This window comes from Ceratotherium simum, chromosome 26 (genome assembly GCF_057802395.1).
Source record: "Ceratotherium simum simum isolate JZ-2026a chromosome 26, ASM5780239v1, whole genome shotgun sequence".
NCBI lineage: Eukaryota > Metazoa > Chordata > Mammalia > Perissodactyla > Rhinocerotidae > Ceratotherium > Ceratotherium simum.
Genome location: NC_141925.1, coordinates 42,107,252 through 42,133,804, shown reverse-complemented (window position 1 = coordinate 42,133,804; position 26,553 = coordinate 42,107,252). Strand labels below are relative to the sequence as shown.

Here is a 26,553-nt window from a genome sequence, read left to right as displayed (position 1 = left end):
CCCGCGCCCCTGGGTGCTGGCACTCGGACCACGCCCGCCGCCCACACGTGCCCAGGCCGCAGGCCACCGGCGTCTCCACCAGCCCGGAGGGGCGCCAGCTCATCCCCGGGCGCCCGGCCCCTCCCTCGGGAGGCCAATGAGCGCCGCGGCCCAGGCCGGCCCCGCCCACCCCGGGGAGCCCCGGCCGCCGATTGGCCCGCCCGGGCGCAATGTCCCCCACAGGTGGGGCGGGGGCCGGGGTGAATGAAGTGGCAGCGATGCCCCCGCCCCCCCTCGCCGCCTCGGCCCGGCGAGGCCCGCCCCCCGCGGCGCTCAGTCCAGAACCCGCCCGCCCTCCGGCGATCCGCTGCACCAGACCCTGGCGTCCGGCTCCCCGGGCCGGGACCCCGCGTCGCGGACCCGCGATGGCCAAGCGCAGCTCGCTGTCCATCCGCATCGTGGAGGGGAAGAACCTGCCCGCCAAGGACATGTGAGTGCGGCCGGGGGTGGGAGCCCCAACTTTCCGGGGAGGGGCGCTGCCCCTGACGCCTGACCTTTTTGGGGTCCACACGGCCCGCCCGCAAGTAGAGCAGCGGTGAGGGTGTGGCGAGTGTGGCCGCAGTGGGAGACTGGTAGGGAAATGGGGACAGTGAGATTTGCTGGGAGCCCCGGAAGAGGGTGACAGGGAAGGGCCGGGGACTGAGGAGGGGGCGGGGATCTGTAAGGGGCATTAGTGAGCGGGGAGGGAGAGAACGGCGGCTCAGGGGGGAAGAGGCCTTGATAGGACGGGAGCTGGGCGTGGGGGAGACATCAGAGGGGAGACGTCTCGGTCAACTGCCGGGGGTGTGGCTGGAGGGGGTGAGGTGCCCCCCCTAGAAACAGGGGTCTTCCTCAGTAGTTCTGGAACCCTTGGTACCTGGGAGTGTGCACCTGAAACATGCCCTGGGGCCCAGGGGCTGTCCCGGGGCTTCCTGCTGTGCACTTGGAAAGGAGGGACTGACCTGCAGAGCGGACTTATAGGTCAGGGGGCCAGGACCGGTGCAAGAGGGGCTGGCTGGGTAGTAGATGTTGCTTGTGCCCTCAGCTTTACCCAAGCTGTCACCTTTAATCCTCACAACCACCCAGCAAGGCAGTTTTCATCATTCTGTGTTACGGAGGAGGAAACTGAGGCTCAGACACGTGAAATGCTGGTTCTAAGTGGCAGAGCAAGGTCTTGAGTGTAGGGCTCCTAATAAGTGCTGATGCCTAAGGGTTTTCCCTGGTCCCTGGCCAGATTTGGGGTTCCGGAGCCCCTTGTCCCAGTCTTCTCAGTAGAAGTAATCCCCTGCCTGATTCAATCCCTGGCTCCCTCCGATGCAGCCTTAGGCAGCTCCCTGTCCCCGAAGCCCCAGCCCCTTCTTCTGTAAGCTGGAGATCGAAATCCCTCTCAGATATGAGCGGTGGAAAGCACAAAGCTGGAGGGGGCGCTGGCTGCCTGGAGGAGGGGGAAGGGGAGCCTGGAGGCAGCATAGGGTCCAAAGTCCGCTGGGCTCCTCAGCGGGCTCCTGGATGCAGAGAGGTGGCAAGCTGGAGAGGGGGGTGCAGGAGGCTGGGGTGTGGACAGTGGCCCCTGTGAGTTTCCCTGCTCCCTCAGTGCCTTGAGCAGTTCCAGTTCAAGGCCCCCTGGGCCTGATGAGGCGGGGCTCAACAGTTACCATGGCAATGGGTGGGGGGGTGGGCTGGACTCTCAAGGTGGGTTTCTTGGGGGAGGCGGGGGGGGGGGGCGGTGAGGCAGGGCAGGAGTTGGGAATGTGGTCCTTGGGTGGGAAGGCAGATGAGCTCTGAGAAGGGTCTCAGTCTCCAGGCCCAGCCTCTAAGAACCCCCCACACTGGCACGGTAACTAGGTCAGCTTGGCCTCCTCTGGCTGGTGGCGGCTGGGAGGAGCAGCCCCTCCATCTGTCGCCTCCCTCCCCATCCGTCAGTGCTGGCCCTAGTGCCTGGCTCCAGGCTCTCACCAGCCCAGGGCGGTGAAGCTGTGGACTGTGTCCACCTGGGAGCCGAGGTGCCGGTTCCCTGCCCAGCCTTGCCTCTGCACAGCTGAGGGACTCTGGGCAAGGTGCCCCTATCCCCAGGAGGGGCCACCAAGTCCTGTTGGTTCTGACTCTGGAATCTCTTTCCTTGTCCGGCCCCTCTGCCTTCCCCATAGTGGCCGGTGTACACATCTCTGACCTGTCAACCGTCTCTTAAATCCAGCTGTGACCTCCCCCAGCTGCTCACATTTGCTGCCCTTCCCAGCCTTGCTTTTGCACATGTTAGAGGACTTCTGCCTTCAAGCACTCCCCTTCAGAGTCCCCCAGAAAACTCCTATTCATCCTTCAGGACCCCTCTCAAACTTCTGTTCCTCTCCAGGGCTTTCCCTGGTGCCCTCAGGCAGGGTTCGTTGCCCCTGTCTTGTGCCTTCCAGCACTTTGGGGCAGCTGAAGTTAGGACGAAGCCCTGGGTAGCAGTCGCTCCTTCCTGGGCTGCCTGTGTCGTGTGACTGCGAGGGTAGGAACCATGACTCATTCGTCTTGGCATTCTGGGTGCCCTGAGGGACACCTGGTCCATGGTAGGGGAGAAGAAGGGTGTTGAGGAGCTTCACATTTACTCCTCTTATTAGCCCTGTAAAGTAGATATGCTCAGTTTGTAAATGGGAAAAGTGAGGCTAGCTGGACCGCAGTTGCAAGCTTGCCGCGGGGCTCAGCGGGGACTGACCCTCACAAATGCCATGCAAAACATTTGGCTGCAGGGATGGCAGGGGTTTGGAGATCACAGGAGGCCCCCACTGAGTGCTGGAGGCAGGGGTGGTGGTGAGCCTGCTTCAGTGTACCTCATTAGCCCCGAGCTTGTCTTCTGAGCAGCATCCCTTCCAGACAGAGCTGGCACACTTCTGAGGACAGGGAGCTCACCACCTCTCATAGTGGCCCATCTTGACTGAGACAGTTCTGAGGAGGGAGCCCTTCTCACACAGCTGCCATCTGGCTCCCTGCCACCTCCACTCTGGGGTTTTAGTCCTCCTCAGGGCTCAGAGCACAGCTGTGCTCCCCGTCATCAGCAGCTCTCAGAGCCCTCCTGCTGCTGCCACCCTTCCTCCCACCGTCTCCCACCCCTCAGTGCCTGGGTCAGCCAGACAGAAGCTGAGTCTCATGGTGACTGGTCACCCACTGTGTCCCACACCCAGTGGCCCTCGGGACAGCCCTGGGGCTATTTCAGGGTTTGCTCTGATCCCCTCCCCCTTCCACAGCCTGGAAACTGCCAAGGCCCTAAATATAGAGGCCCTGCAAGTAGCCAGGCTGGGTCAGCGGCGGCCAGTGGCTTGGGGAAGGAGAAGTGGGAGAGAGGACCAGCCCATGGGCCTCACCAGGGCGGACGGCACTGGGCAGGGCATAGGTCCCAACAGCTGGCCAGGGACCATGGTCGGGCTCAGGTCCTGAAGTCTGGCCTCAGCCCACTCTTGACACTGTCCCCTCCACGCCCCTCTGATCCAGCCCCCAGCTCACAGCTGCCCCTGCAGACCTGGGTCTGTTCCTGCCTCTGGGCCTTTGCCCACCCTCTGCCTGCCGGATGAGTCCCAAACCTCACTGTTCATTCATGCATTCAGCCCTTGAGTGACAGCTGAGCAGTGGCAGTGCTGGGCTCGCAGGGATAAACAAGAGGTTCTCTGCCCCCAGGAACCCGCAGGGCCCCCAGACCAGGAGGCAGACACAGGGCAGGTGGGGGGCAGCCCACAGTGGCCTCAGCCCTCACTGGCCTCTCCTTCCTTCCTCCGAGCTCCTTGTTCAAATATACTTGCAGCTTCTGGGCCCTGCTGCCCACAGGGGCACAAGGGGACCTGTTACTTGAGGCCTGGAGTCCCGTGGCCTTTAGGGTGGTGGGGTACAAGCGGGGGTGTTCCCAAGACGCTGTCTGGAGGAGGGGGCTCTTGAGTGATGGGGGAGGGGGTTACAGTCAGAGGAGCAAGGGGTCTCGGGCGGTGCTAACATTTACTCAACACCTCCCATGGCTGGCCCTCACCTCGTGTCAGGGCCCCAGGGCAGCTGCCCAGTGAGCTGGCATTACGCTCTACACTGTGGGAAACTGAGTCTTGGCAGACATTTCCCATCTGCGTTGCGAGAGCCTTTGGAGACATTTGTCTCCAGTGGCTTCTTCTGCCAGAAGAGCCCCATTTGAGAGGGGAAGTGAGGCTTGGAATTCCCCAGCCTCCAGCAGGCAAATACACTTCCTTTTTACGGACGCCAGGCGTGAAGGGCACTCCTGGAGACAGTCTTCGCCCCTCTTCTTGCCGAGCGCCAGCCCTGGACCTGGCTGCCCTCAACCCAGCAATCCCCCACGGACCCGAGACGGGGGGACTGAGCAGTCCCGGTTTGCTGTCTTCCTTCTTTCCCAGACAGCTGGGAGCTCGAGGGCAGACTGTTATATGTGTTCATTCATTCACCCATTCATTCAACAAACACTAACAGGACCCCTGTCTTGTGCCGAGCCCCGTCCTAGGCCCTGGGGACACAGAAGTGGTCCCCACCCTCCGGCCACTCATAGTCATGTGGGGGAGGTAGCTGATGACAGTATATCTCTAGCTATACTGGGATGGAGGGAGACATAATGGGGACGGGGCAGGCAGTGGGATCTCAGACGAGGCGTCACTCCCTGCCTCTGGGACAGGGGAGGGCTGGAGAGGAGGGGCTGAGGCCGGGAGGAGAGTCAGGGCAGTCCGGGAGGGAGGAAGAGCAGGAGCAGAGGCTCAGAGGAGAGGCAGGGGCTGACTTGGTGTTGAGGGGAGGGTTGTGGGGAGCTGGCCTGGGGCTGTCTGTCCTCCCCCGCCTGGGGTGGGAGGAAGGAGAAGCGTCCTTTCCTGAGCAGGAGGTGCAGTGAGCACAAGAGCGCTGGGGCAGGTTCCTGTCTTTCCCTCACCACCGCCTCCTGGGCTGAGGGTGGGGGCCCATGTTTTGGCCTGAGGAGCCTTTGGGCCCTAGCCCAGGACCCAGGGCCTGAGCCTCGACTGTCTTTTTCCTGGGGTCACTAAGGGCCCCTGGTGGAGGGAGGGGAGCTGCCTGGGAGGCCCCGCCTCCAGCTCCGCCCCTCCCGGCCCGTGTGTATCTTGCAGCACCGGCAGCAGCGACCCCTACTGCATCGTGAAGGTGGACAATGAGCCCATCATCAGGTACCCCCCACCCCCACCCCTCCCCCAGCACGCTGTCCACCCCGCGGCCCATTCCAGCACACGCGCCTGCGAGGGCTGTGCAGTTTGTAGGGAGATGGGCATCTGATCCCCTGGGCCCACACGCCCTGACACACCTGCTAGGAGGTGAGAAAGGCCAACCTGTAACTTGTCCTGCTAATTGCTGACCTTGATGCCCGTCCAGGGATTATCTGCTGTGGGCCGGGCACTTGGCCAGGGGCCTCTCACTGGCTCTGTTCCTCCTTACATCCCCCAGAGGGCCAGATGACGATGATGACGATCAGTAACAACAGCTGTGGCTGCTGGAGAACTGTCTCCACCAGGCCCTGTGCTAAATGAGTCCAGCCACTTAATACTCACAGTGAGCTGGAGGTAGTACTGTTAAACCCCATTTACGGATGACGACACTGAGGCTCAGAGAGACTAAGCCCAAAGTCACATACCTAGTAAGTGGCAAAGCCAGACTGGAACCCAAGTCTTGTTCACCCCAAAGCCTGAACCCCTTGTCCCTTCCCTGGTCCTTGCTCTGACTTGGGGACCCCTCTCCCTGAGAGGTGCCCGCAGGGGTTATCCCCCAGAAAAACTGCTCCTCTCCAGGCTGGGCACGCCCAGCCTGCACCCAGAAGGCCCAGTCCTGGACCTCCCTTACTCCAGGGGCTCCACGGCTCTGGGCAGGGTCTTTGCTGTCCCATCCCCTCCCTCACCCAGGCCTCTGCTGCAAAGTTCATGGTCAGAGCCACTCCGCCGTTCTGCCCACCTGAGTGCCCATCGCTAACCGCTAGCCAAGGCCACCAGACTCACAGTTCTTCGCACCGGCAAACAGGGCCCCAGGCCTCTTTCTAGATTCTCTCCAAACCGTGGCCACCAACGGGGGAGAGAGGCATGATGGCTCTGATTGTCTCAATGACAGACAGGGAAACTGAGGCCCCAGAGTTCAAGTGACCTGTCCGAGAAGTGGATGGGGTGAAGGTGATCCCCTGAGCCTTCATCTGGGTCATTGGGGGTTTCAGCTCCCCTTACCCACACACTGTGCTGAGGTCCATGAGTTGAAGGCTCTGCCCTGGGGGGTTTGGCCAGAGCTGGATGAAGCTCTGCCCAGACAAGAGCTCTCTGGTCAGGCCCTAGACCTGGGCTCCCAGGCCCCCCAGGAGGACTGTCTGGCTGCAGCGTCAACTTGGCTGTCCCCTGCCTCCACCCTCAGTGAGTGTGTGCAGCATCAGGAGCCAGGGTGAGGCTAGAGGCCAGGCTTCCGGTCCTGGCTCTGCCGCTGTCCTGCTGCGTGATCTGAGACCAGCTACTGTCACCTCTGGTCTCAGTTTCCTCAAATGGAAAATGGCCTGATAGAGGGAGGCTGTGCCCCACCCAGGGCAGAGAGGAGGGTCAGTAGAGCATGATCGGTGGTGGACAGTGGGGTCTGGGATAAGGGAAATCATGAAACCATCAGATCACATCATTAAACCATCAAATCATCAAAAACATCATCAAAATCGTAAAAGCAGCTGTTGTTCCCGGGAGTGGAGGGGGATGTGCAGAAAGGTGGGCCCAAGTCAGGCAGCCCCACCTTCCCCCAGCCCGGAGCCTGCGGGTGGCCTGGGCAGGTGCTGAGGGTCGTCTCCTGCAGGACAGCCACTGTGTGGAAGACCCTGTGCCCCTTCTGGGGCGAGGAGTATCAGGTGTACCTGTCACCCACCTTCCACGCGGTGGCCTTCTACGTCATGGATGAGGATGCCCTCAGGTGGGTGGGCCCCCCGTCTTCAACTGGGGCCCGAGGACCCCGCCATCTGCCCCTCCCCGGCCCATTTCACTGCTGGGGCTGCTGGACACTTTGTATCCTCTTTGCAGCCTGGAGGGAGGGGGAGCCCAGGAGGGTCTGCAAGGGGGCAGGGTCTGAGCGAGCGGGTGTCTGTGTGTGGGGATTCACTGTGCTCACACTGCATCATGCATGCACGTGTGCGGGATACAGGCACAGCTGCGCTGGGCTGTGTGCAGGGATGTGAGCTAGGAAATGGACACCCAGAGAGCATGAGCTTGGCATGTGTTCAGGCACACCTGTTGGTCCATGTGCAGAAACACAACACATACCCACGAGGGTGTCTAGAATCCAGGGCCTACAGAAGGGTCATGGGTCCTGCTCCAATAGGCTCCTGTAAGTGACTGGAGCGTCAGCCTCCCTGCTCCCACAGGGACCCTGAACTGGGTGGGAGGGGGGGGGGTCCTGGGCTCCCTGCAGAGCCCTGCCCAGCTCTGGCTCCCTCTCCACCCTCCAGCCGGGATGATGTGATCGGAAAGGTCTGCCTTACTAGGGACACCCTGGCCGCTCACCCTAAGGGTAAGATTCCCCGGGGAGCCCATGGCCTGCTCCTGCTCCCCCTCCCCTGGCCTCCCTCCTGTCTCCCGTCCACTGTCTGCCCCGGCCCCAGCCCCGGCCCCCCCACCCCAATGACTGAGAGACCCTTCCTCTAGACTCCTTCAAGCCGCATGCTCAGGGAAAGCTATTTCTGCCTCCCCAGAAGGGTCTGTGGCCATCTCCTACACCCCAGCCTCTGTGCCCTGGGCCCCATTCTGCCCCTGAGTTGGGACCACATATCCCCTGAGGCCTCTGCAGGCAGAGGAAGGGGCCTCATTGTGCTCCATTGCTGAGGTGTAGGGACCCCCTCCTCCCACTTTGGCTGGCTCCTCTGTGCCCCGTGGGGTCCCCTCAGCCTGGACCCCAGTGCCACTCTGTCCTAAGTCTGAGACATCAGCCTGGACGATTCCTGGGATGCTGACATTGTTTTGAGGGGTCAGCCCTGCCCCAGCCTCGCTGTGTGACCTTGGGCAGGTGCTGCCTTCTCTGGGCTGAGTCACCATCTGCCAATGAAGGTTCAGATCAGGAGCTCTTAGGTGCTTCAGGCTCTGCCAGCCGGAGCCCCTGTGACTCCCCAGGGCCTCCCCGGCACGCACCCGCTCCTGTCTGTGAGGCTGGGGCAGGCGTGTGGGGCCGGGGGGACTTTGCTGACTCATGCAGCCTCTTGGCCCTGCAAGGCCAGAGGCCTCTCCTGCCTGCGGCCCCAAGGATGCCATTCCCCCATTGGTTCCCCATCTGGGCTTAGGCCTTCCTCCCAGCAGCCCTAGGTGAGAGCCACTCACCCCCTGTTTTAAGATGGGGAAACTGAGGACAGAGAGGGCATTTCCATGATGAATTACAGTCAGGGCCACCAAATGCAGTGTGGCACAATTGTAAGGACACGGGCATCACCGGACTTGGATTCTAATCCCAGCTCTTCCAGCTGCCGTTGCTCAGCTTCTGAGCCTCAGTTTCCCCATCTGTCACCAGGGTCAGCAGCCCCTGCCTCATAGGAGTTTGTGAGGATTCTAAGGGGATTATGGAGGGGCCCCGTGGCGCCTGGCGGGGCTGAGGGTGAGGGGCATGGAGGGGAAGGGCCAGGCCCCTGGCTGAGCTGCAGCCCCCGCAGGTTTCAGTGGGTGGGCCCACCTGACGGAGGTCGACCCTGATGAGGAGGTGCAGGGCGAGATCCACCTGCGGCTGGAGGTGGTGCGGGGGCCCCGGGCCTGCCGGCTGCGCTGCTCTGTGCTGGAGGCCAGGTGAGACGTGGGGGCTGGGGAGCTGGGCAGTGGGCCCCACGAAACTAGAGAAACCCACTGTGGGTGCTGGGCCTCGGGCGGATTGGGGAGGTTACCGTGACCCGGAGATGTTTCCTGGGTGACCCCCACTCAGGAGGAAGTGACCCTTAGGGGAAGGCATGATGTGCTAATGGCGGAACTTCAGACATCACAGTGTGGTGGGGGTAGCGGGGGCGGGGGGCCCTGAACTCTGATCATACGGCCCCAATGCCAAGACAGGGCTTTCCCAGGTTTAATGCCAATGGGACTTGGCCTTCGGTAGGGGGTGTCCTCGATGGGGTGGGGGTGAAAGGAGTTGCTGAAAATCTCCAGATGGGAGGGGTGGAGTTCTCCCCAGGAGGGACAGTGATTGGGATGGGAAGGTAGGTCTGAGTCACCTGTGACAGGGACACCCCACCCCCCCAGGGTACTTTTAGCAGAAGGCTCCACTCGTCTGAGCCTGAGTGTGAGTCACACACTCCGAGAGAAGCGCCTTCCTTTCTGCCTGCAGCCCACCTCCATGGGGTCCTTGCTGCCTCTGGGGCGGGAGGGCGGCCCCTGCCTCCGCCTGCCACCCGTGGAGGGGCGCCAGCCAGCCGCACCTGTGGAGGAGCGTGCCCCACCCATGGGGTGGTCGGCCTCTCTGGGAGGAAGCTCTCTCTCCTGCAAACCAAGACTGTGGCTCCCCCGGCTTTCTTTTCTGTCCTGGGGCTGGAATGGGAAGAGGCACAGCCAGATGGAACCTGGTTGGACTTGGGCAAAGTCATGGTCACGCTCATTCTCTCTCATGCGCATAGCCCTGCTCGCCCACCTCCTCCTTCCCCAGCCTCTCCCGGCACAGGCTCTGTGGCACAAGTACACACGCTCACACGCCACCAAGATTGTTGGGGACGCGATGGCTGGGCCAGCCTGGCCTCCTCTCAGCAAGCCCCTGGTGGGGGATGGTCTGCCAGGCCTCTCTTTAGAGCGAGAGGGGACGTGTCCCCTGCTGTCCCCAGCAGGAATTCTGAGACAGCCTAAGAAGCCGCCTTTGCTGTAGAGGTGGAAAGAACACTTTCTCCTCATCCTTCTGGGCAGATTCTCAAGGCCACGCTCTGGAATTCTATTAGACAGTTCTCAGGAGGAAACAAAAGCAGGCATGAGAGGCTTAAAACTTAAAGTGTGGAAAAGAGCAGAAAATAATATTTATGGCAAATGGAAGAGAGCTGGGCTCTGTCGTTCTTCCAGAAAGGATTCTGAGCTGGTGGTGCCATGACCGGATTTAGGCTTTGTAAAGGCCCAGCTGTGGCGAGAGGGCAGGATGATGGATCGGGGCTACTCACCAAGACCCCTCTCAAGTAGCGGGATATTGTGGGGTCAGGCCTTCTAGAAGCCCATTATCTCAATTACAGGGATTCTGTTCTTCACTTTACTGATGAGGAAACCGAGGCTCAGAGAAGTGGCCCCTGCTCAGGGCTGCCCTGAGCACAGAGGGCCAGGTGGGGGCCACGGCCCCGGCTGCCCCATGGCTGCCTCCCCCACCCCCAGACAAGGTGCAGCAGCTGCTCTGCAGCTGGCAAGTCAGCTGGAGCTGTGGCCTCCACTTTGGGGGATCCTTAGCCTGGTCTGGGGGCCACATGGGGGCCCATGGGGTGAAAGCTATGGGAATCAGGGTCCAGGAAAGGGAGGGGTGTTGTCCATGGTCACCCAGCTTCCCAGGGCCAGGATGAGCCCAGGCCTTTCCAGCCTGGTGTGGTTACCCCACAGTGGTGGGGTGACAGCCTGGGGGGGCTCGGTGACAAGTGGATGCTCTGCTTACCCCCAGGGACCTAGCCCCCAAGGACCGGAATGGTGCATCTGACCCCTTTGTCCGAGTGCGCTACAACGGCCGGATGCAGGAGACCTCGGTGAGGAGGCTGGTGGGCTGGGGAGGGGCTGGGAGGCTCAGGGAGGTCAGGCTGGGACCGCTGTCTTACAGAGGAGGCTCCGAAAAGCGGGAGACCTCTCTGAGGATGCATAGCAGGTCCTAGGCTTCTGGCACCAACCGCTATGGCCTTAGCTGGTGAGGTCCAACAGCTGCCCACGCTGCTTTCCTCACCTCTGGGAAACAGCCGGGGTGAGGGCTCAGCCCTGGGTGAGAGGGCATTGAGACCCGGGTTCTCAGTACGACCTGCTACCTTTTTGCTGTGTGGCCTGGGACAAGTGCCTTACCCACTCTGGCCCTCAATTTCCCCACTTGAGAAATGAGTAGGGGATTTGGACAGGAAGCTTTTAGTTCTGCTATTGCAGGGCCTCCGCCTGGACCCAGGAGAGGAAGCTGAATCAGGGCCCCTGCAGGGAACCCAAGGGAGGTGTGGGTGGCTCTGCCCTTGGCGGAGCCTGGGGAGCCCCGTGGAGTCAGCTTACCCCGTCCTGGGCAGGTCGTGAAGAAATCATGCTACCCACGCTGGAACGAGACATTCGAGTTTGAGCTGGAGGAGGGGGCCACGGAGGCACTGTGCGTGGAGGTCTGGGACTGGGACCTCGTCAGCCGCAACGACTTCCTGGGCAAAGTGAGCACCCTGCCCCTTCAGGCTGCACCTGCCACCTTCAGCACCTGGCCTTCATTCTAGTCATCCTGTCCCACCAGCTGCCCCAGAGCTGGGCACTCAGGAGGCCTGGGACTGCCCAGAACCAGCCGCTGGTGCTCAGGGCCCCTCGGAAGGTACCCCCTCCAAAAGCACAGTAGTTGGCAAGGAAGAGACCGAGGGTCCCAGCCTCAGCATGGCCCCCCCACCTCTGCCCTGCCCCTAGGTGGTGTTCAATGTCCAGAGACTGTGGGTGGCCCAGCAGGAAGAGGGCTGGTTCCGGCTGCAGCCCGACCAGTCCAAGAGTCGGCGGGAAGAGTGAGTGCTTGGGGCTCGGTGGCAGGGCTGGCAGGCTGGTGGCTCTGGGCCCGGGGAGGTTGAGTTGGCTGCAGCAGGCGGGCAGGCAGGTGGGCTGTCAGGGGTGGATGATCCAGCTCCACCAGGTCAGGATGCTTCTCCATCCCGGCTGGAGCCTGCCTCCTCTCTCTTCTCCCACTGCTGGATTCAGCCCTGTCCTCTGATTTCCAAAGCAGTACAGGTCTCCTGATTTCTGCCTTCTGGCAGATTCTGGAATAAGCCGTCAGACCCTTCCTTTCACTTTAAGGGTTTCTCTGCAGACTTCAGACCAGAGTTCAAGTCCCAAAGCTCTGAGTCAGTGTCCCTGCACCACACTCCAACTCTCCCCCAAATTTTCCAGGAATTTCGTTGCCAGATAAAATGCAGGAAGTCCAGTTAAAGCTGAGTTTCAGATAAACAATGAGTAATTTTTTGGTATAAGTATGTCCATGCAATATTTGAGACAAATGTATGTTACAGATATTCAAATTTAACTGGGTGTCTTGTATTTTTATGTTGGTAAATCTGGCAGTTCTATCAAGGAAGCCCTCTGGCGTCCTTGCCACCATTCAACCCGGAAGTGGGGGCTCAGCAGTGCCCACCACCTCGGATGGTTCAGCTCTGTCTCTCTGTAGAACGCCCCAGACCCCCATCGCCACCTTCCGTGAGCGGGGACAGGGCAGATGGCTGTGTCCCGCACCAAGACCTTTCCGTCCGGCCTTTACCGCGTGTGAGACGGTGCGCTGAGCAGCATCCCTTAGTGAACTGTGCTGTGCTACGGGCAGCGGGGGCCTTAGAGACTGTTAAGCCTTGGTTCACGCCCTCACCAGGACAGGTTAGAGCAGAGGAGCTTGGAAGTTAGATGTAATGTGGCATGTGGTTTAACCTGCTCAAGCCTCAGTTTCCCCCGGCAGGTTGTTATGAGGGTAAGGGATTTGCTTCCAGTGTAAAATGTATACATCAGGGAGGCTGGAGAGCCCAGCATGTCCACATGGGTCAAGCTCGGAGTCTACGGGGGTCTAGAGGTGGCAGGGAGCCAGGCCCTGAAGATAGGTGGGGTTTCCATGAGTATGGAGGCAGGAAGTCCTTCCAAACAGAGAAAACAGCTTGGGCAAAGGATGGGAGTTGGGCAGTGCGAGGAACCGAGGTGGAGGGTATGAGCGGAGAGGCTGTGAGGCTGGCGCCAAGGGGGGACGAGAGAGACGGTGGGGCAGGGGCACGGCTCAGGGCGTCCTTGGTCCGTGGTGGAGAGGTCACAGGCTGCCTGTTCCAGGGACAACCTGGGCTCCTTGCAGCTGGAGGTGCGGCTGCGGGACGAGACGGTGCTGCCCTCTGGCTGCTACCAGCCCCTGGTACAGCTGCTGTGCCATGAGGTGAAGCTGGGTATCCAGGTGAGGGGGCCCCAAGGGAAGGTGGGAGGGTCCAGGGACTGTAGGCCTGTCCTTCTAAGCTCACTCTGAAGAGCAAAAACCAAGAGCTCAGGATGATGCTGAACTAGCCAGTGCCCAGGGCCCTCGCCATCCCTAGGAAAGCACCCCCTTTCCCCGGGTCCTCTGAGGTCCTCAGAGGGAAGGGTTTGGGCTCCCTGGTGTCCTCCAGCCCTGCCTCTCCTTGCTGCCTCCTGCAGGGCCCAGGGCAGCTGATCCCTCTCATTGAGGAGATGACGAGCACCGAGTGCCGCCAGGACGTGGCCACCAGCCTGCTCAAGCTCTTCCTGGGGCAGGGGCTGGCCAAGGACTTTCTGGACCTGCTCTTCCAGCTGGAGCTGGGTCGCACCAGTGAGGCTTGGGGAGAGGGGAACCTGGAGCCAAGGACTCCAGAGATGCTGGGAGGGACGAAATCTGGGAAGTCCTCCTGTAGGAGGCTGATGGGCCAAATTAGGGGCAAAGGGAAAGAGCAGAAGGCAGAGATGCGGCAGTGGGTTGGGCCATCTTAGAACCCCCCAGACCCGAGGTCCTCTGTCCTCCTCCACAAAGCCTTGTGCTTCTCTCAGTCGCCTACCCACTGGAACCTCTGCTTGTAGGTGAGGCCAACACTCTGTTCCGGAGCAACTCTCTGGCCTCCAAGTCCATGGAGTCTTTTCTGAAGGTGAGGTTGCATGATATATTCTTCTTGTTTTGTAGGTGAGGAGACTGAGGTTCAGAGAGGCCAAGACACCGAGTTGGAACTTAAATTCAAATCTTCTGTCTCCTTGTCCAGGGCTCTTTAAGGCTAAGAATTTCATTTATTCATGCCTGCCTGCATGCATTCCTTCTTTCATTCATTCATGTAGCAGCAGTTTGTTGAGCTGCCCTCCTTGTGTGTCTGGCCCCTCCTGGGTGGATATAGCAGGCAGGTGGTGTAGGGGTGGCTGGGAGGCCGGCTGGGGAGATGGCGGGCAGCTGGAGCTGCGAGACAGGACCAGTGTGGCTCAGTGTGGCTCGCGGTGGCCCGCAGGTGGCTGGGATGCACTATTTGCACGGTGTCCTGGGCCCCATCGTCAATAGGGTGTTTGAGGAGAAGAAGTACGTGGAGCTGGACCCCAGCAAGGTGGAGGTCAAGGATGTAGGGTGAGGCCGGGGGTGATCCGTGGGGGTGCCAGGGAGTGGGGGGTCAGGCGCTGCCTGCAAATGTGTGTTTATGGCTCCTTCTGCCTGGGTCTGCCCTTCCTCACTCTGCCCACGTGTGTGTTGTCTCTGGGTCCTGTCTCGGCGGATGCCTTTCTGTGCCTGTGTCTCTGGCAGCCCCTGTCCGAGTCATGTGTGCGGGCGCTGACGGCGACCCTCTCTGCGGGTCCGTCCCGGGCCCACGCAGATGCTCCGGGCTGCACCGCCCGCAGACCGAGGCCGATGTGCTGGAGCAGAGCGCGCAGACGCTGCGCGCCCACCTGGGGGCGCTGCTGAGCGCGCTCAGCCGCTCGGTTCGCGCCTGCCCCGCCGTGGTCCGCGCCACCTTCCGCCAGCTCTTCCGGCGTGTGCGCGAGCGCTTCCCCGGCGCCCAGCACGAGGTGCGCCCCTGTCTGCGGGGCTGGGCGGGGCGGAGGGGAGAAAGCGGTGGGGAAAAGGAGAGCAGTGGGGCCCCGGGGCAAGATGGGGAGGATGGGGGGTTACATACAGGCCGAGCGCCGGGCCAGTCCCAAGGCGGGGAGAGGGGCAGGGTCATGGGGAGAGGTGAGGACAGCGCCAAGGGGGAGGGGGCTGTCAGTGGCCCAGGCCTAGGGGAGTCCAGCCCCCGGCTGTCCCGCGTCCTTCCAGAACTTGCCGTTCATCGCCGTCACCAGCTTCCTGTGCCTGCGCTTCTTCTCTCCCGCCATCATGGCACCCAAGCTCTTCCACCTGCGGGAGCGGCACGCGGACGCCCGCACCAGCCGCACCCTCCTCCTGCTGGCCAAGGTGCGGGCCTGTGCACACGGTGGGGTGCCCAGCTGGGTGCCGAACAGGGGTCATTGCCTGGGCTGCAGCGTGTTCGCACCTGGCTCCGGGGAGGCCTTGTGGCGAGGCCACTGATACTGTCCCGTGGCACTGCACTTACAGTGTACAAAGCCTTCTCAAGGTCACCCAGTGTCATGGATAAGGGAAGAGGTCCGCCAGGGGAGGAGGTTGCCCAAGGCGGCACAGCCTGGCAGTGGTGAATCGCGGCCTTCTAACCCTCAGATCTACTCATTCCCCAGTTGCCTGTCAGCTTGGCACCGGGCTGGGGCAGGGGACACCCAGTGGAGCAGAGTCGGACATTAAACCTGCAGAGGAAGGTCAATAGGTTGGGCACAAGTAGTCTCAACTAGTAGGTGCCCAAATGCCTCAGACTCTGGGAGCTGTTCACTCCTGATTCCTAGTGAGGATGGAGTGGGCCCGTGAGCAGAGCCTGTGTCGCGTCTGCCTCCATTTCTACAGCAGGAGTAGCACAGACATGGTTGCCGGGGACGGGGGTGGCGGGGGTGGGGGGGGTGGGTTGCAGTGGCCGGGCACCTGATGCAGCAGAACCTGGTCCTTCCTGCTGTCATCCCCAGGCGGTCCAGAACGTGGGCAACATGGACATGCAGGCTTCCAGGGCCAAGGAGGCTTGGATGGAGCCGCTGCAGCCCACCGTGCGCCAGGGCGTGGCCCAGCTTAAGGACTTCATCACCAAGCTGGTGGACATCGAGGAGAAAGAGGGTGAGCCCGTGTGGCCCCGCCCGCAACCTCCTGCTGCCATTTGCTCCGCCCTCGTCCGGCGGCCCCGCCCGCCTCTGTCCCTGCCTCTCACAGCGCCACCCACAGCCTGCTCGGCCCCGCCCTCGCCCCGGGGCTCACATTTTGCCCTTCCTCCCGGCCCGGCAGAGCTGGACCTGCAGAGGGCGCTGGGCTTGCAGGCACCGCTGGTGAAGGAGGGACCACTGTTCATCCACAGGACCAAGGGCAAGGGCCCCCTCACATCCTCCTCCTTCAAAAAGCTCCACTTCTCCCTCACCACCGAGGCCCTCAGCTTTGCCAAGACGCCCAGTTCCAAGGTGGGTAAGGAAGGAGGCGGGCAAATGGGGCTCCGAAGGCTTAGAACACCGTGGAGGCACCTGTCCCTTCCTCGGAGCCCATCTCAAGGTCCGCTGGGGTCAGAAGGACAGCCAGGCAGGATCAGGCTTCTGGTGTCAGCCAGTACCTCACTTAAGACCAATGAAGAAGCTCCCCTGCCCAGGGGGCATGGGCAGGCAGCAGCTGCAGTGTCCAGCCCTGGCTTCTTGGTCAGGTGCATGGTGGAGTGGGGGGCCGAGGGGTGCTTCTGGGAGATCAGGGAAGCAGAGAGGGGCTGAGAGGAGTCCTGGGTTCCAGCCCTGTGTACCTAGGGGAAGTGTCTCAATCTCTCTGAGCGTTGGTGTCTTGGCCTGTAAATTGGGGATAATGGTACCACTCACCAGATTCTTGTGGATTAGATGAGATGGTCTCTCTAAGGGTCCAGAGGCAGGGCCTGTCCCAGAGCAGGATCTAGGGCAATGGTATCACTAAGGACACTGCATCGCCTGCGCTGGCCTCCCGGGAGCGCTCTTCTCCCAAGCAGGGCTGAGCACATACTTCTGGATGGACCTGTTGACCCGAGCTGGGCCAACCCGACCCCCAGTCAGCCAGGCTCTGGGGACGGTCTGCCAGGGGTGCCCAACCCAGCCCTGAGCTGGGGTGGGGGCTGCGGGGATGAGGGAGCTCCCTGGGGTGGCCCGTCAGCTCAGGCCTCCCAGTTTCCAACTTCGTTGGCTCTGGACAGCTGCCCGGCCCTTGGGTCCCCTTGGCATTTTCTGCAGCCTGAGCAGAGCCTGGCTACGTGGCAGGGTCCTTCCTCACCTCACTCTGGGCTCCTCTCCATTCCTTGGCACTGAGCTCTGCCCTTCTGTGGGCACATCCCCTGTATCCCCCTGTGCAGTGCCGTCCTCCACTTCCCCCTGCTGCCTCCCTTCCAGCAAGCACAGCCTGGCCCGGGCAGCACATCCTCTCGGCTGTCCTTTCTGTCCTCTGGGAGGCCCTGCCGCAGGACGGCTCAGACACGTGTCCCCTCCGGGTTTCCCCACTCCTCCCAAGAGATGGCACTGACTGCTCTGCTTGGCACTGAGGCCGGCGGGGGCAGTGGGTTTGGATGCCAGGCTGGGGAGTGTGGGTGTTATCCTCAGGGCTATGGGGACTGGTCATTTGGATGATGGGGGCCCTGGTGAGTTCTGATGGGGGAGCATTCAGGAGGCAAGGAGAGCAGATTCTGGGGGCTGGCAGCATAGATTCAGCTTGAGCAGGTTGGGGGCCCCTCGGGGATGTGGCTATTTTACATCAGATTCATGATGGTGGGAGTGGGGAAGGGGCAGGAGATGGGATGTGACTTTTAGAGCCTGGGAAAATAAAGGTGAGGTGGGAAGTTAACTGCAAAGGTACAGGGCCTGGTCCACGGCAGGTATGACTTTCCAGCCCTGAGGGATGCTGGGTGTCCGCTTTTCTGAAGCTCAGACCTCCCGGGACTGCTGGGTGCCCGTGAGAGGCTGGGCGCTTTGTCCCTATCTGCCTGCGCTCTGTCCTGGCTGAGGTCACTCACAGAGCAGGCTCCTGGGAGGGATAGGCACTTTGGGTCCCCTCCGCCAACTCTGGTGCTCAGAAGGGGACACTAAGGCCCAGAGACAGGAAGTAGGGTGGCCCCGGCTGGGACCCTGAGCCTGCCTTCCTCTGTCTGCCCCAGAAAAGCACCCTCATCAAGCTAGCGAATGTCCGGGCCGCAGAGAAGGTGGAGGAGAAGAGCTTCGGCAGCTCGCATGTCCTGCAGGTCATCTACACAGACGACGCTGGCAGGCCCCAGACTGCCTACCTGCAGTGCAAGGTGCGGGCCGCGGAGGGGCACCCCTGGGGAGGGGATGCTGTGGGAGCCCCTGCGCGGGCTGGAATGAGGAGCTCGTGAGTCTCTCACCCCCTTGTCGGCCACATCAGGCACAGCAGAGTGTGTGGGATCTGATGTGAGAGCAGTGAGTGAGTGCGTGTGTCTGTCCTGGGGTCGAGGTGCCTGGGAGGCCATGCCCGTGTCTCTCCGTGGGCCTGCCTAGGCACCCACGTGTGGGTCTGTGTGTGGTCCAGTGCACGGACGGTGTCTCCCTGTGATTCGGAGCTTCGTATCTTACACGTTGCAGGAAACTATATTTCCAAGTGTCTGAGTTGGTGCTTGTGCATTTCTGTGTATCAACACCCCACAGTCACATGTCTGTGCAAGTGTATGGCTCTGGGTGTATGCTCTCAAATCCCCTTCTCATCTGTTCTTGTCTTAACTCATTCATTCATTCATCTAAAAAATACTGACTGAGCACTTGCTAGCTGCAGGCACCACTCTGAGTGGTGGGGTACAGCGGCAGACGGTGCAGAGTCCTTGCCTCGTGGAGCTTAAAACCAGGGAAGAAGATGGACCGATAAATAAATATTTAAAATGTCAAATGGTGGTAGAGCCTGGAAGGGCACCAAAGGCAACTGAGAGAGAGGGAGGGGTGCTGGTTTGTAAAGGGTGGGCAGGGGGGCCTCTGACAGGGGGCATTTGAGCAGGGACATTGTGAGGGATGCAGCATCCAGGAGAAGAGCATGGAACAAGTAGGGAGGCTGATGTTGGAGGGGGCTTGGCTTGTTCCAGGGAGTGACTGTCCTGGGCAAGTGGTAGGAGGTCACAGACCGTCCCAAGGGGCCCCATGTTCTATGATCTCCCTGTTGGGTCAGAGTCCAGAGCCACAGGGAAAAAATAGTGACAGCAGGGCCACCAGGTATAGTTGGCAGGTTGTGGACTGCCCAAGGGCATGGCTGAGGGGACGAGTGGTGACTGAAATCCAGCCCACGCTCTGCTCACCGAGCCAGGTGCCAGGTGTGGGCTGTATCCATCCGGAGAAAGGGCAGCCTTTCCCAGTTCATCAAAGCCGCTGAGTGGGCTGGTGGGGGACATGTCATCCTGGGCAGCAAGGGAGCTCCAGGGAGGGAGGGCTTCCTGGAGGGGGTAAGCTCTAAGCAGCACCCCCACGTCCCCCGCAGTGTGTGAACGAGCTGAACCAGTGGCTGTCTGCGCTGCGGAAGGTGAGCATCAACAACCCGGGCCTGCTGGGCTCCTACCACCCCGGGGTCTTCCGCGGGGACAAGTGGAGCTGCTGCCACCAGAAGGACAGAACAGGTGAGAGTGGCTGGCCCCGGGGCCCGTGAACCCTGTGCACCTGTGGGAACTCTCGTGAGGCAAGCTAGTCCCTCCAGATGCTCTGGGCCCGGAGGGTTCCGTGACCCCGTGGTTTGGGAAATGCCGCGTGGTGTGTGTGTGCTGCACATGGAGATGTTGGCGGCCCTGAGGAGGCCTAAAAACGAGCTAGAATCCCATTTCTAACACTGTTTAACCCAGCTCTTCCCAAACTCACTTGATAGGGAACCTTTTTCTTGCCCAGTGGGTGAGCTTCCTGCAGACCCAATGTTCCAAGGAACACACCTTAGGAATTTCTTGCTAACCAGGGCTGAAGAGGGCCCCCAAGTTTGCACATTCCCAGGCTGACAGCCTGATACTGGAGCTGTGGGCAGGGGGACCCTGGGCCTTGGGCACTAGAGGGATGGCAGAGAAGAGCTTCTACTGGAACTTTCTGTGGTGATGGAAATGGTGTGTATCTGTACTGTCCAGTGCTGTGCATGTGCTGGCATGAATACGTGGCTGCTGAGCACTTGAAATGTGGCTAGGCTAGGAACTTTATTTTAATTTTAGTTAATTTAAATTTAAATGGCCTTATGTGGCTAGTGTCTACCCTTTTGGACAGCACAGTTCTAGAAGTTTCAAGATCTTTGTCCCTTAGCCCCACCTGCTTTACAAAATTCTTGCTCCCCAGTCACAGAGGAGACTCAGCACTTGGAGCCCCCGGCCCCAAGGCCAGGCCAAGCCTCAACCCGGGGAGCCAGCGCAGTGGAGGCCCTCAGAAGCTGACCGCCCGCTCCAGCCCCAGCCTGGGGGTGAGATTGAGCAGTGGCAGCTCTTTACAAGGGCCGCTGGCTGGTTGGCCTGACCTGCAGCCTCTGGCTATAACCTTCGTGGTGATCACCCTCGTCGTTGGAGGAGGAGGGCTCCCCAGGGCACTACGAGGCAGGGCCTGGTAGCCCCATTTCATGGAGGAGGAAACTGAGGCTTAACGAGGGCAGATGCCTCTGCCAAGGAATAAAGCCAACAAGTGGCAGGGCCAGCTCATCCCAAGGCACAAACTCTCCTGGCTCCCTTCATCGTGATCTTACAGTTCCAGGCTGTTCGCTGCTTCCTTCCAGGCAGGCAACCTTCCAGAAGTTGTCCAGCTCCTGAGGTTCTATCCTGCGCAGCCCCCACGCCCTGCAGTCACGTATCCCATGGCTCAGGAGCTGAACCTGAGAGGGTCGAGCTGCTGTCCGCGGAAGCATGGGGGAGCCACAGGCAGGCCCTAGGCCTGACTTCCCAGGCTGTGCTCCCAGCCCAGCTCCTTACTGGGGGCCCCTGAGTCGAGCCCTCTCCCTCTCTAGGCCACAGTTTCCCCATCTGCACTACCAGGAAGTTGATCGTGAGCTCTCACAGTGCCTGCCTGCAACTCTGCCCTCTCTCTGCCCCCAGATCTGGGCTGTGATAAGACGCGGTCACGGGTGACCCTGCAGGAGTGGAATGACCCTCTGGACCACGACCTGGAGGCCCAGCTCATCTACCAGCACCTGCTGGGCATGGAGGCCGCACTGCGGTGAGGAGGCCTGTGCAGGGCGGCAAGTTCCTCGAGGGAGAGGCTGTGTAGCTCCAGGGCATGTGCCAGGCGGGGTCGGAGCTGGGATTCTGGCTCAGGGCTGCGCCGTGAGGGCTGGTCTCCTCGCTTCTAATCAGGCCCAGCACCTTCCTGCTTTTGGCAGCGGCACCTGGGGAGGGGCAGCTGGATCCCTGCGAAATGAGGCTGGGTCTTGTTCCGACAAAGGTCCCAAGGGCTCTGCAAGCCCAGGGTGAGGGCCATGGCTGCTTCCTGCCCCAGGCTGACCCAGCCTCCCCGTCTGCCCAGCCTTCCCGTGGTGCCCTTGGAGAGCAGAGATTACCCTCAGCCAGTTCCCTGAGTTCTTCAGCCATCTCGTTGAATTCACTGATTCTTGTCCTGGCACCTGCTTAGGAAAAACAGGATGCTTTTAAAAAGAACTTTAAAAACAGGATGCCTGGCCCTACCCCCTTGACTCAGAATCTCTGGGGGTGGGGCCCAGCCTGGGGATCTTTTAAAGAGATCCTGTGCTTCCTAAGAGCACTGAGTCCCTGAGCCTGCTCGAATGGGAGTTCCTCTCCCACACCCTGACTCCGGGGGCCATGGGGGTGCTGGGCGTCCTTGTTCCTCAGCAACTCTTCCAGGGTTTACCTCTTCCTCAGAACCCTTCAAAGCTCATGCTGTCCCCGCCGCAGCCCTGTGAGCTGCAGGCACCAGTGGCCTCCAGCTCACTCTGCAGCCACCTCCTTTCTGACAGCCTTGTCACCAGCTCCCTCTCCACACCTGCTCTGGCCCCTTGCTTGGTGACTTCATCCTCCACCTAGAGGACAAAGCCACTACCCTGTTTCCTTCGTTCCTGAAACTTGCTCTGCCACCCACCTGGACCCTCACTCGCTTGGCCACACCCTAGAACTTGTCCTCCCTCCCCCTCCCCTCCCCGTCCCCCTCCCCTCCTCCCTCCCCTCCCTCCCCTCCTCCCTCCCCTCCCTCCCCCTCCTCCCTCCCTCCCTCCCCCTCCTCCCTCCCCTCCCTCCCCCTCCTCCCCTCCCTCCCCCTCCCCGTCCCCCTCTTCCCCCTCCCCTCCCCTCCCCTCCCCCTCCTCCCTTCCCCCTCCCCTTCCCCCTTTCCCCCTCCCCTTCCCCTCCCCTCCCCTCCCCTCCTCCCCTTCCCCTCCCCACCCCCTCCCTCCCCCTCCCCCTCTTCCCCCTCCCCCTCCCAGCTTCATTTTGATTTCACTGTGTGGATAAGCTCATTCACATTCACAACCACTCAACAGGAAGGTACTCTCATTCTCCCCTATTTCAGCCAGGGAGCAGTGGAACCGAGATGGGAACCTAAGCCACCTTGGGTTCAGGTGGGTCCTAACCACCACACCTGCCTTGAGAGCCACCCCGCCCAGGGCCACCAGGCCACCCTCCGCTCATGCCGGCTCACTTCCTCTGCTGGCCACCGCCACCAGTCCTTCTGCCCTCTGATCTCTAACCCAGCCTCTGATCCACTGACCCGTCCGCCCGTCCGTGGCCCTGCTGTATTAGTTTCCTGTGTAACAGGTCACTGTAACAAGCCACCACACACTTGGTGGCTTAAAACAGCACAGATTTATTCTCTTGCAGTTCTAGAAGTCAGAACTCAGTCTCAATGGGCTGAAACCCAAAGGGGCCGATGGCCCCTTCCTCCATCTTCAGAGAGCATCATTCTAGTCCCTGTCGCATGGTTACGTCACCGCCTCTTCCTTTGACCTTCTTGTCTCCCTCCTGTAAAGACCCTGTGGTTACACTGGGCCCACTTTCCTCACCTCCCCAGCCCCACATCCAGCCCCCAGCAAGTCCAGCCCCTTGGCTTTACTTTCAGGATGAGGCTAGATCCGATGCCTCCTTGAATCTCCACTGCGACTCCCCACTCTGAGCCTCTCGCATCTCCCATCACAGGGGTGATCAGGGGTCTCCTAACTGGCCGTCCTGCCTCTGCTCCTGCCTCCCTAGGATCTGCTCCCCACACAGCCCCAGAGTGATCTTCTCAAACATGGAACAGATCACGTCACTCACTGCTTAAAACCCCTAATGGCTTCTCACACGCTTAAATCCAAAGTCCACGGGCTCTGCCTGGCCTGCCTCTCAGCCTCATCTCTTCCGCCCCCTGCTCTGTGCTGAGCTTGCAGCAGCTGCCCTTGCCTTCTTGCTCTCTCTGGGCCACTCCACCCCAGGGCCTTTGCATGTGCTATATCCTTTGCCTGAACGCTCTTCCCCAGCTGTTCACATGGCTTGCTCTGTCACCTGATTCAGGCCTCCACTCAAATGTCACCTTGTCAGAGAGGCCTTCCGGGACCACCGTCATTCTCCAACCTTAGGGAACTCATCGATACGTGCTGTTTCCTCCTTTTCTGCCTATCTCTCAATTACACTGTGAGCTCCCTGAAGGCTGCTGTCTGGAATTTGCTGCACTGAGCTCAGTGCTAAGAAGGGTGCCGACACGTCCCGGCCCCTCAGTACATGTAGAAGCAGTGCCTGAGCGGAGCCGTAGCCGAGCGAGCTGGTCTGTGAGGTTGATGGGATCTCCCAGAGGGCGAGGCAGGGGAGGGGGAGTTCTGGGCAGCAGGGGCAACATGGGGAAAAGGTCACATGACTGCGCCTGGGAGAAGTGGGAAGGCAGGCTGGGCGACCGCAGGACCCCACGCCTCTAGAAGGCGTCTGAGGAGGAGGAGCCTGTTGGACCTTAACAGAGGGGCACATCTCCCCCGAAATAGATCAGGGAGAGGGTCAAAGGGCTGAGCCAGTAGAATTCCTAAAGCACGGGGGCCACACGGCTGCACCCCTTCCCTCTGTGTAAGCCCCCAGGATCGTACCTAGGAGGCCTCAGGGAGCCTTGGTGAACCCCACTTAGGAACCGTGCTTAAAACATCGCTGTCTCCTCTTCCCAAAGGAGGAGACTCATGCCATGGCCAGTTAATTAGGGTATTTGCAGGCTTTAATTGGCTACTTTCCCCAGGGCCCTCTGAAACAGTAGTGGCGCAGTATGAGCTTTGTTTCCAGACTGCCTTCTGTTGACCTCCAGTTGGCAGGGGGAGCAGAGGAGGAGGCTGGAAGAGGGCAGGTGGCAGGGGCCGAGACCTGGGCCCGTGTTTCTTCCCCCTAGATTGAAAGAGTGAGGCGGCCCCTGCAGCCCTGGAGCTCCAGCTCAGGAGGCCACACTGGGTCTCCCCACCTTCCCCCCAAGGGCACCAGGAGCCCTCACTCTGTCCCACCCCACAGGGAGAAGCACCGGGAACTGAGTGCTGGCACGGGGGCAGGCTCTGTGCCCACAGGCCCCTGCGAAGGTAGGTCCCTCCCATCTGGACTCGAGTGGTGGCCCAGGCCCCCTTCAGGGGGCCTGTTGGGGGGCTCCTCAGGCCCACTCCCAGGGACCCTTTGGCCCCGGGTCAGGTGCTGGCAGGCAAGGCCCTGCCTGCTCTGCCTCACCCTGCGTCTGCCTGCAGCCCCTGAGGACCCGCTGGCCCAGCTGCTGCAGGTGCTTCAGAACCTCCGGGAGGCCCATAGATCCAGCCCAGCCGGCTCCCCGCCCGCAGAGCCCAGCCGCCGCCTGCAACCGCAGACGTGAGGCCTGCCCCACACCCCCTCGCCAGCCCCTGCCAGGTGCTTGGAGACCCCTGGTGCACTCTTGGCCCTTCATCTCAGTCCCTGTCACTCGGCCTGGTCTCTTGTGGGCCGGGTGAGTTGGGGGAGCCAGGGACAAGGGGGTCCAGAAGTGCAGAGCTGACAAGGCTTTGCCCAGCATGGCCCACCTGAAGTCTCTAGGAGACTTCGGGAGCGCCCGCTCCTCTTTGAGGTCTGGCTGCTCCGTACGGCCCCTGCAGCCATTGCCACCACTATCCCAGACTCCCCAGGAACCCTCCTCTCTGCCCAGGGCAGACGCAGCCAGGAACCACCACTAGGATAGTCCAGGCCCAGGTGGACCGACGCTCCTTGGACCCAGAGAGGCAGGAGGGAACATGGGGCCAGAGACGAGGCCTCGACCTCAGCACCCCCTTTGCTCTCGGCTACCACCCCGCCTGCCCCCCTCGTGGCCACTGGCTGCGCCCCCTGGGAGAGTGTCACGGTGCTCTTTTGCTGACAATAAACCTGCTGTGACTGTCACAACTCGGGCGTCTCATGATGGGGGTTGGGGGAGGGAGTGGGTGGGAGTGGCCAAGGACTGGGGCCACCAGCATGGCCTCTGCGAATCCCTATTGCCCCTTCTTTGCTTCCCCCCATCCCGAGGGGTGCTCCTTTCTCCTCCCAGCCACTGTCCCCACCACACCCCTTGGTCCCATTTCTCTGTCCCCCATGGGCTACAGAGCCTGATGTGTCTCACGAGCTGCCCCTCTCCTCACAGCCCCCAAACAGGCATTTCCTCCAAGTGTCCTGAAGACTGCACAGCGGGGCTGGGTTCAGACCCTTGAATCACGGGCCTGGCTCTGGCAGTGTCCTTTATGCCAGCCCTCTCTGCCAAAGCAAGGTCACCTCTGTCGTCACCTCCCCATCCTCATCCCGATCCACCTCTAGGTACACAGTAACCTCCAACATAATTAACAAGACGGGAGAGGGGCAGGGTCTTCCAACATGTTCTTAAAACTCTTATTTAGCCAAGCTTGGAGCCTCGCCTGTGAATTCTAGCCTAGGACAGTCCCCAAGGGCCCAGGTCACAGGTAGGACCCCTGCACCAGCTCACCAGCCAGGCTCTGGGGCAGGGCCATCTGGGCAGGCTGCATACTGGGTTCCTTGAGGGATGGCGTAGAAAGGCATGGGGGGGGCGGTCGAAGGAGCAAGGGGCTGCCCCCTCCACTCTACCCTGTGGCTTGGGGGCCATGTCAACCTCTTTTCCTGGCCACAGCCTTGATGGGGGCATTGTCCCCCCGCCCCCAAGCAGCCCACCAACTCAACTCCTTGGTGGGGATGCTACCATCCTAGGGGCCTCATGGGCCTCTTTGCAGGGCCGGGCCTCCTTCCCCTCCTGGCCCAGGCTTGGGTCCAGGGGTGGCTGAGCCTGCTCCGCCACTCCCCGCAGCACAACATCTGGTTCTCCAGCTACTTCCGTAGGCTTCACCCAAATCCTTATGCCTGTGGATCTTCTTGGGTTCAAGGACCTCATGGTCCGGAAGTATGGACCCCAGGGTCTGCTGAACCCTAATGCAGGAAGTGAAGGGGAAAGAGAGGTGAGCACTTACTGGGGTGGCAACAAATCAAATTCTGGATTGTAACTGCACACACACAGCCACCCACCCGGCAGCAGCCGCCACCCTCTCCTCCAGTGGATCCTGGTGTGGGCGTGGCCACTGTGGCCAGGAGGGGGTTAAAATGAATAACTGCCTGGCACTGCCCTCACTGCTCATGTACCCCGCACCCCAGGTTCTCCTCTCAGGCTCTGAGCAGAGCTGCCTACAGCCCAGGGTGCCACATTCGTTTTGGAAGCCACCTGGAAAAGGAGAGGGACAGAAAAGACTCCTGCTTGTGCACAGCACAGGAGGGTGTGAAGGTCACAACCTACACCTGCCCAGGGATTCTGCACCCCACCCCCACGTCACCCTGGGATTGCCAGGCCTGTTATTCACCTGGGGCCTGGACAGGTCCCCCAGATGTCTGATAGGACCCTCAGACAGAGGCTTGCAGCCAAGGGGGCCGGCATTCACCACAGGGCAGCACCCTGCGCAGCCCTGGGTGGGCCTAGCTCACACAGTACATGTGTCTTTCATCCT

General features: G+C 61.1%; 1 protein-coding gene across 2 annotated transcripts; it reads left to right on the top strand.

Annotated features, from left to right (window-relative positions):
* Window positions 1-309: 309 nt before the first annotated feature.
* LOC101406949 (ras GTPase-activating protein 4) lies at window positions 310-24,958 on the top strand. 2 transcript variants are annotated; one of them, XM_087417699.1, is made up of 21 exons: window positions 310-469; window positions 5,100-5,156; window positions 6,796-6,909; window positions 7,442-7,503; window positions 8,630-8,759; window positions 10,582-10,663; window positions 11,177-11,308; window positions 11,550-11,641; window positions 12,933-13,032; window positions 13,287-13,437; window positions 13,683-13,747; window positions 14,096-14,208; window positions 14,453-14,645; window positions 14,893-15,030; window positions 15,645-15,789; window positions 15,955-16,124; window positions 17,819-17,956; window positions 19,138-19,273; window positions 20,708-20,828; window positions 24,074-24,138; window positions 24,298-24,958. In XM_087417699.1, exons 1-21 carry the CDS (start codon window positions 405-407, stop codon window positions 24,417-24,419), a joined length of 2,391 nt encoding a protein of 796 aa, XP_087273825.1. In that variant the 5' UTR covers window positions 310-404; the 3' UTR covers window positions 24,420-24,958. The 2 variants fall into 2 exon arrangements, with proteins under 2 accessions (XP_087273825.1, XP_004442195.1); XM_004442138.3 differs by having other exon boundaries at window positions 311-469; window positions 12,933-13,050.
* Window positions 24,959-26,553: the final 1,595 nt, after the last annotated feature.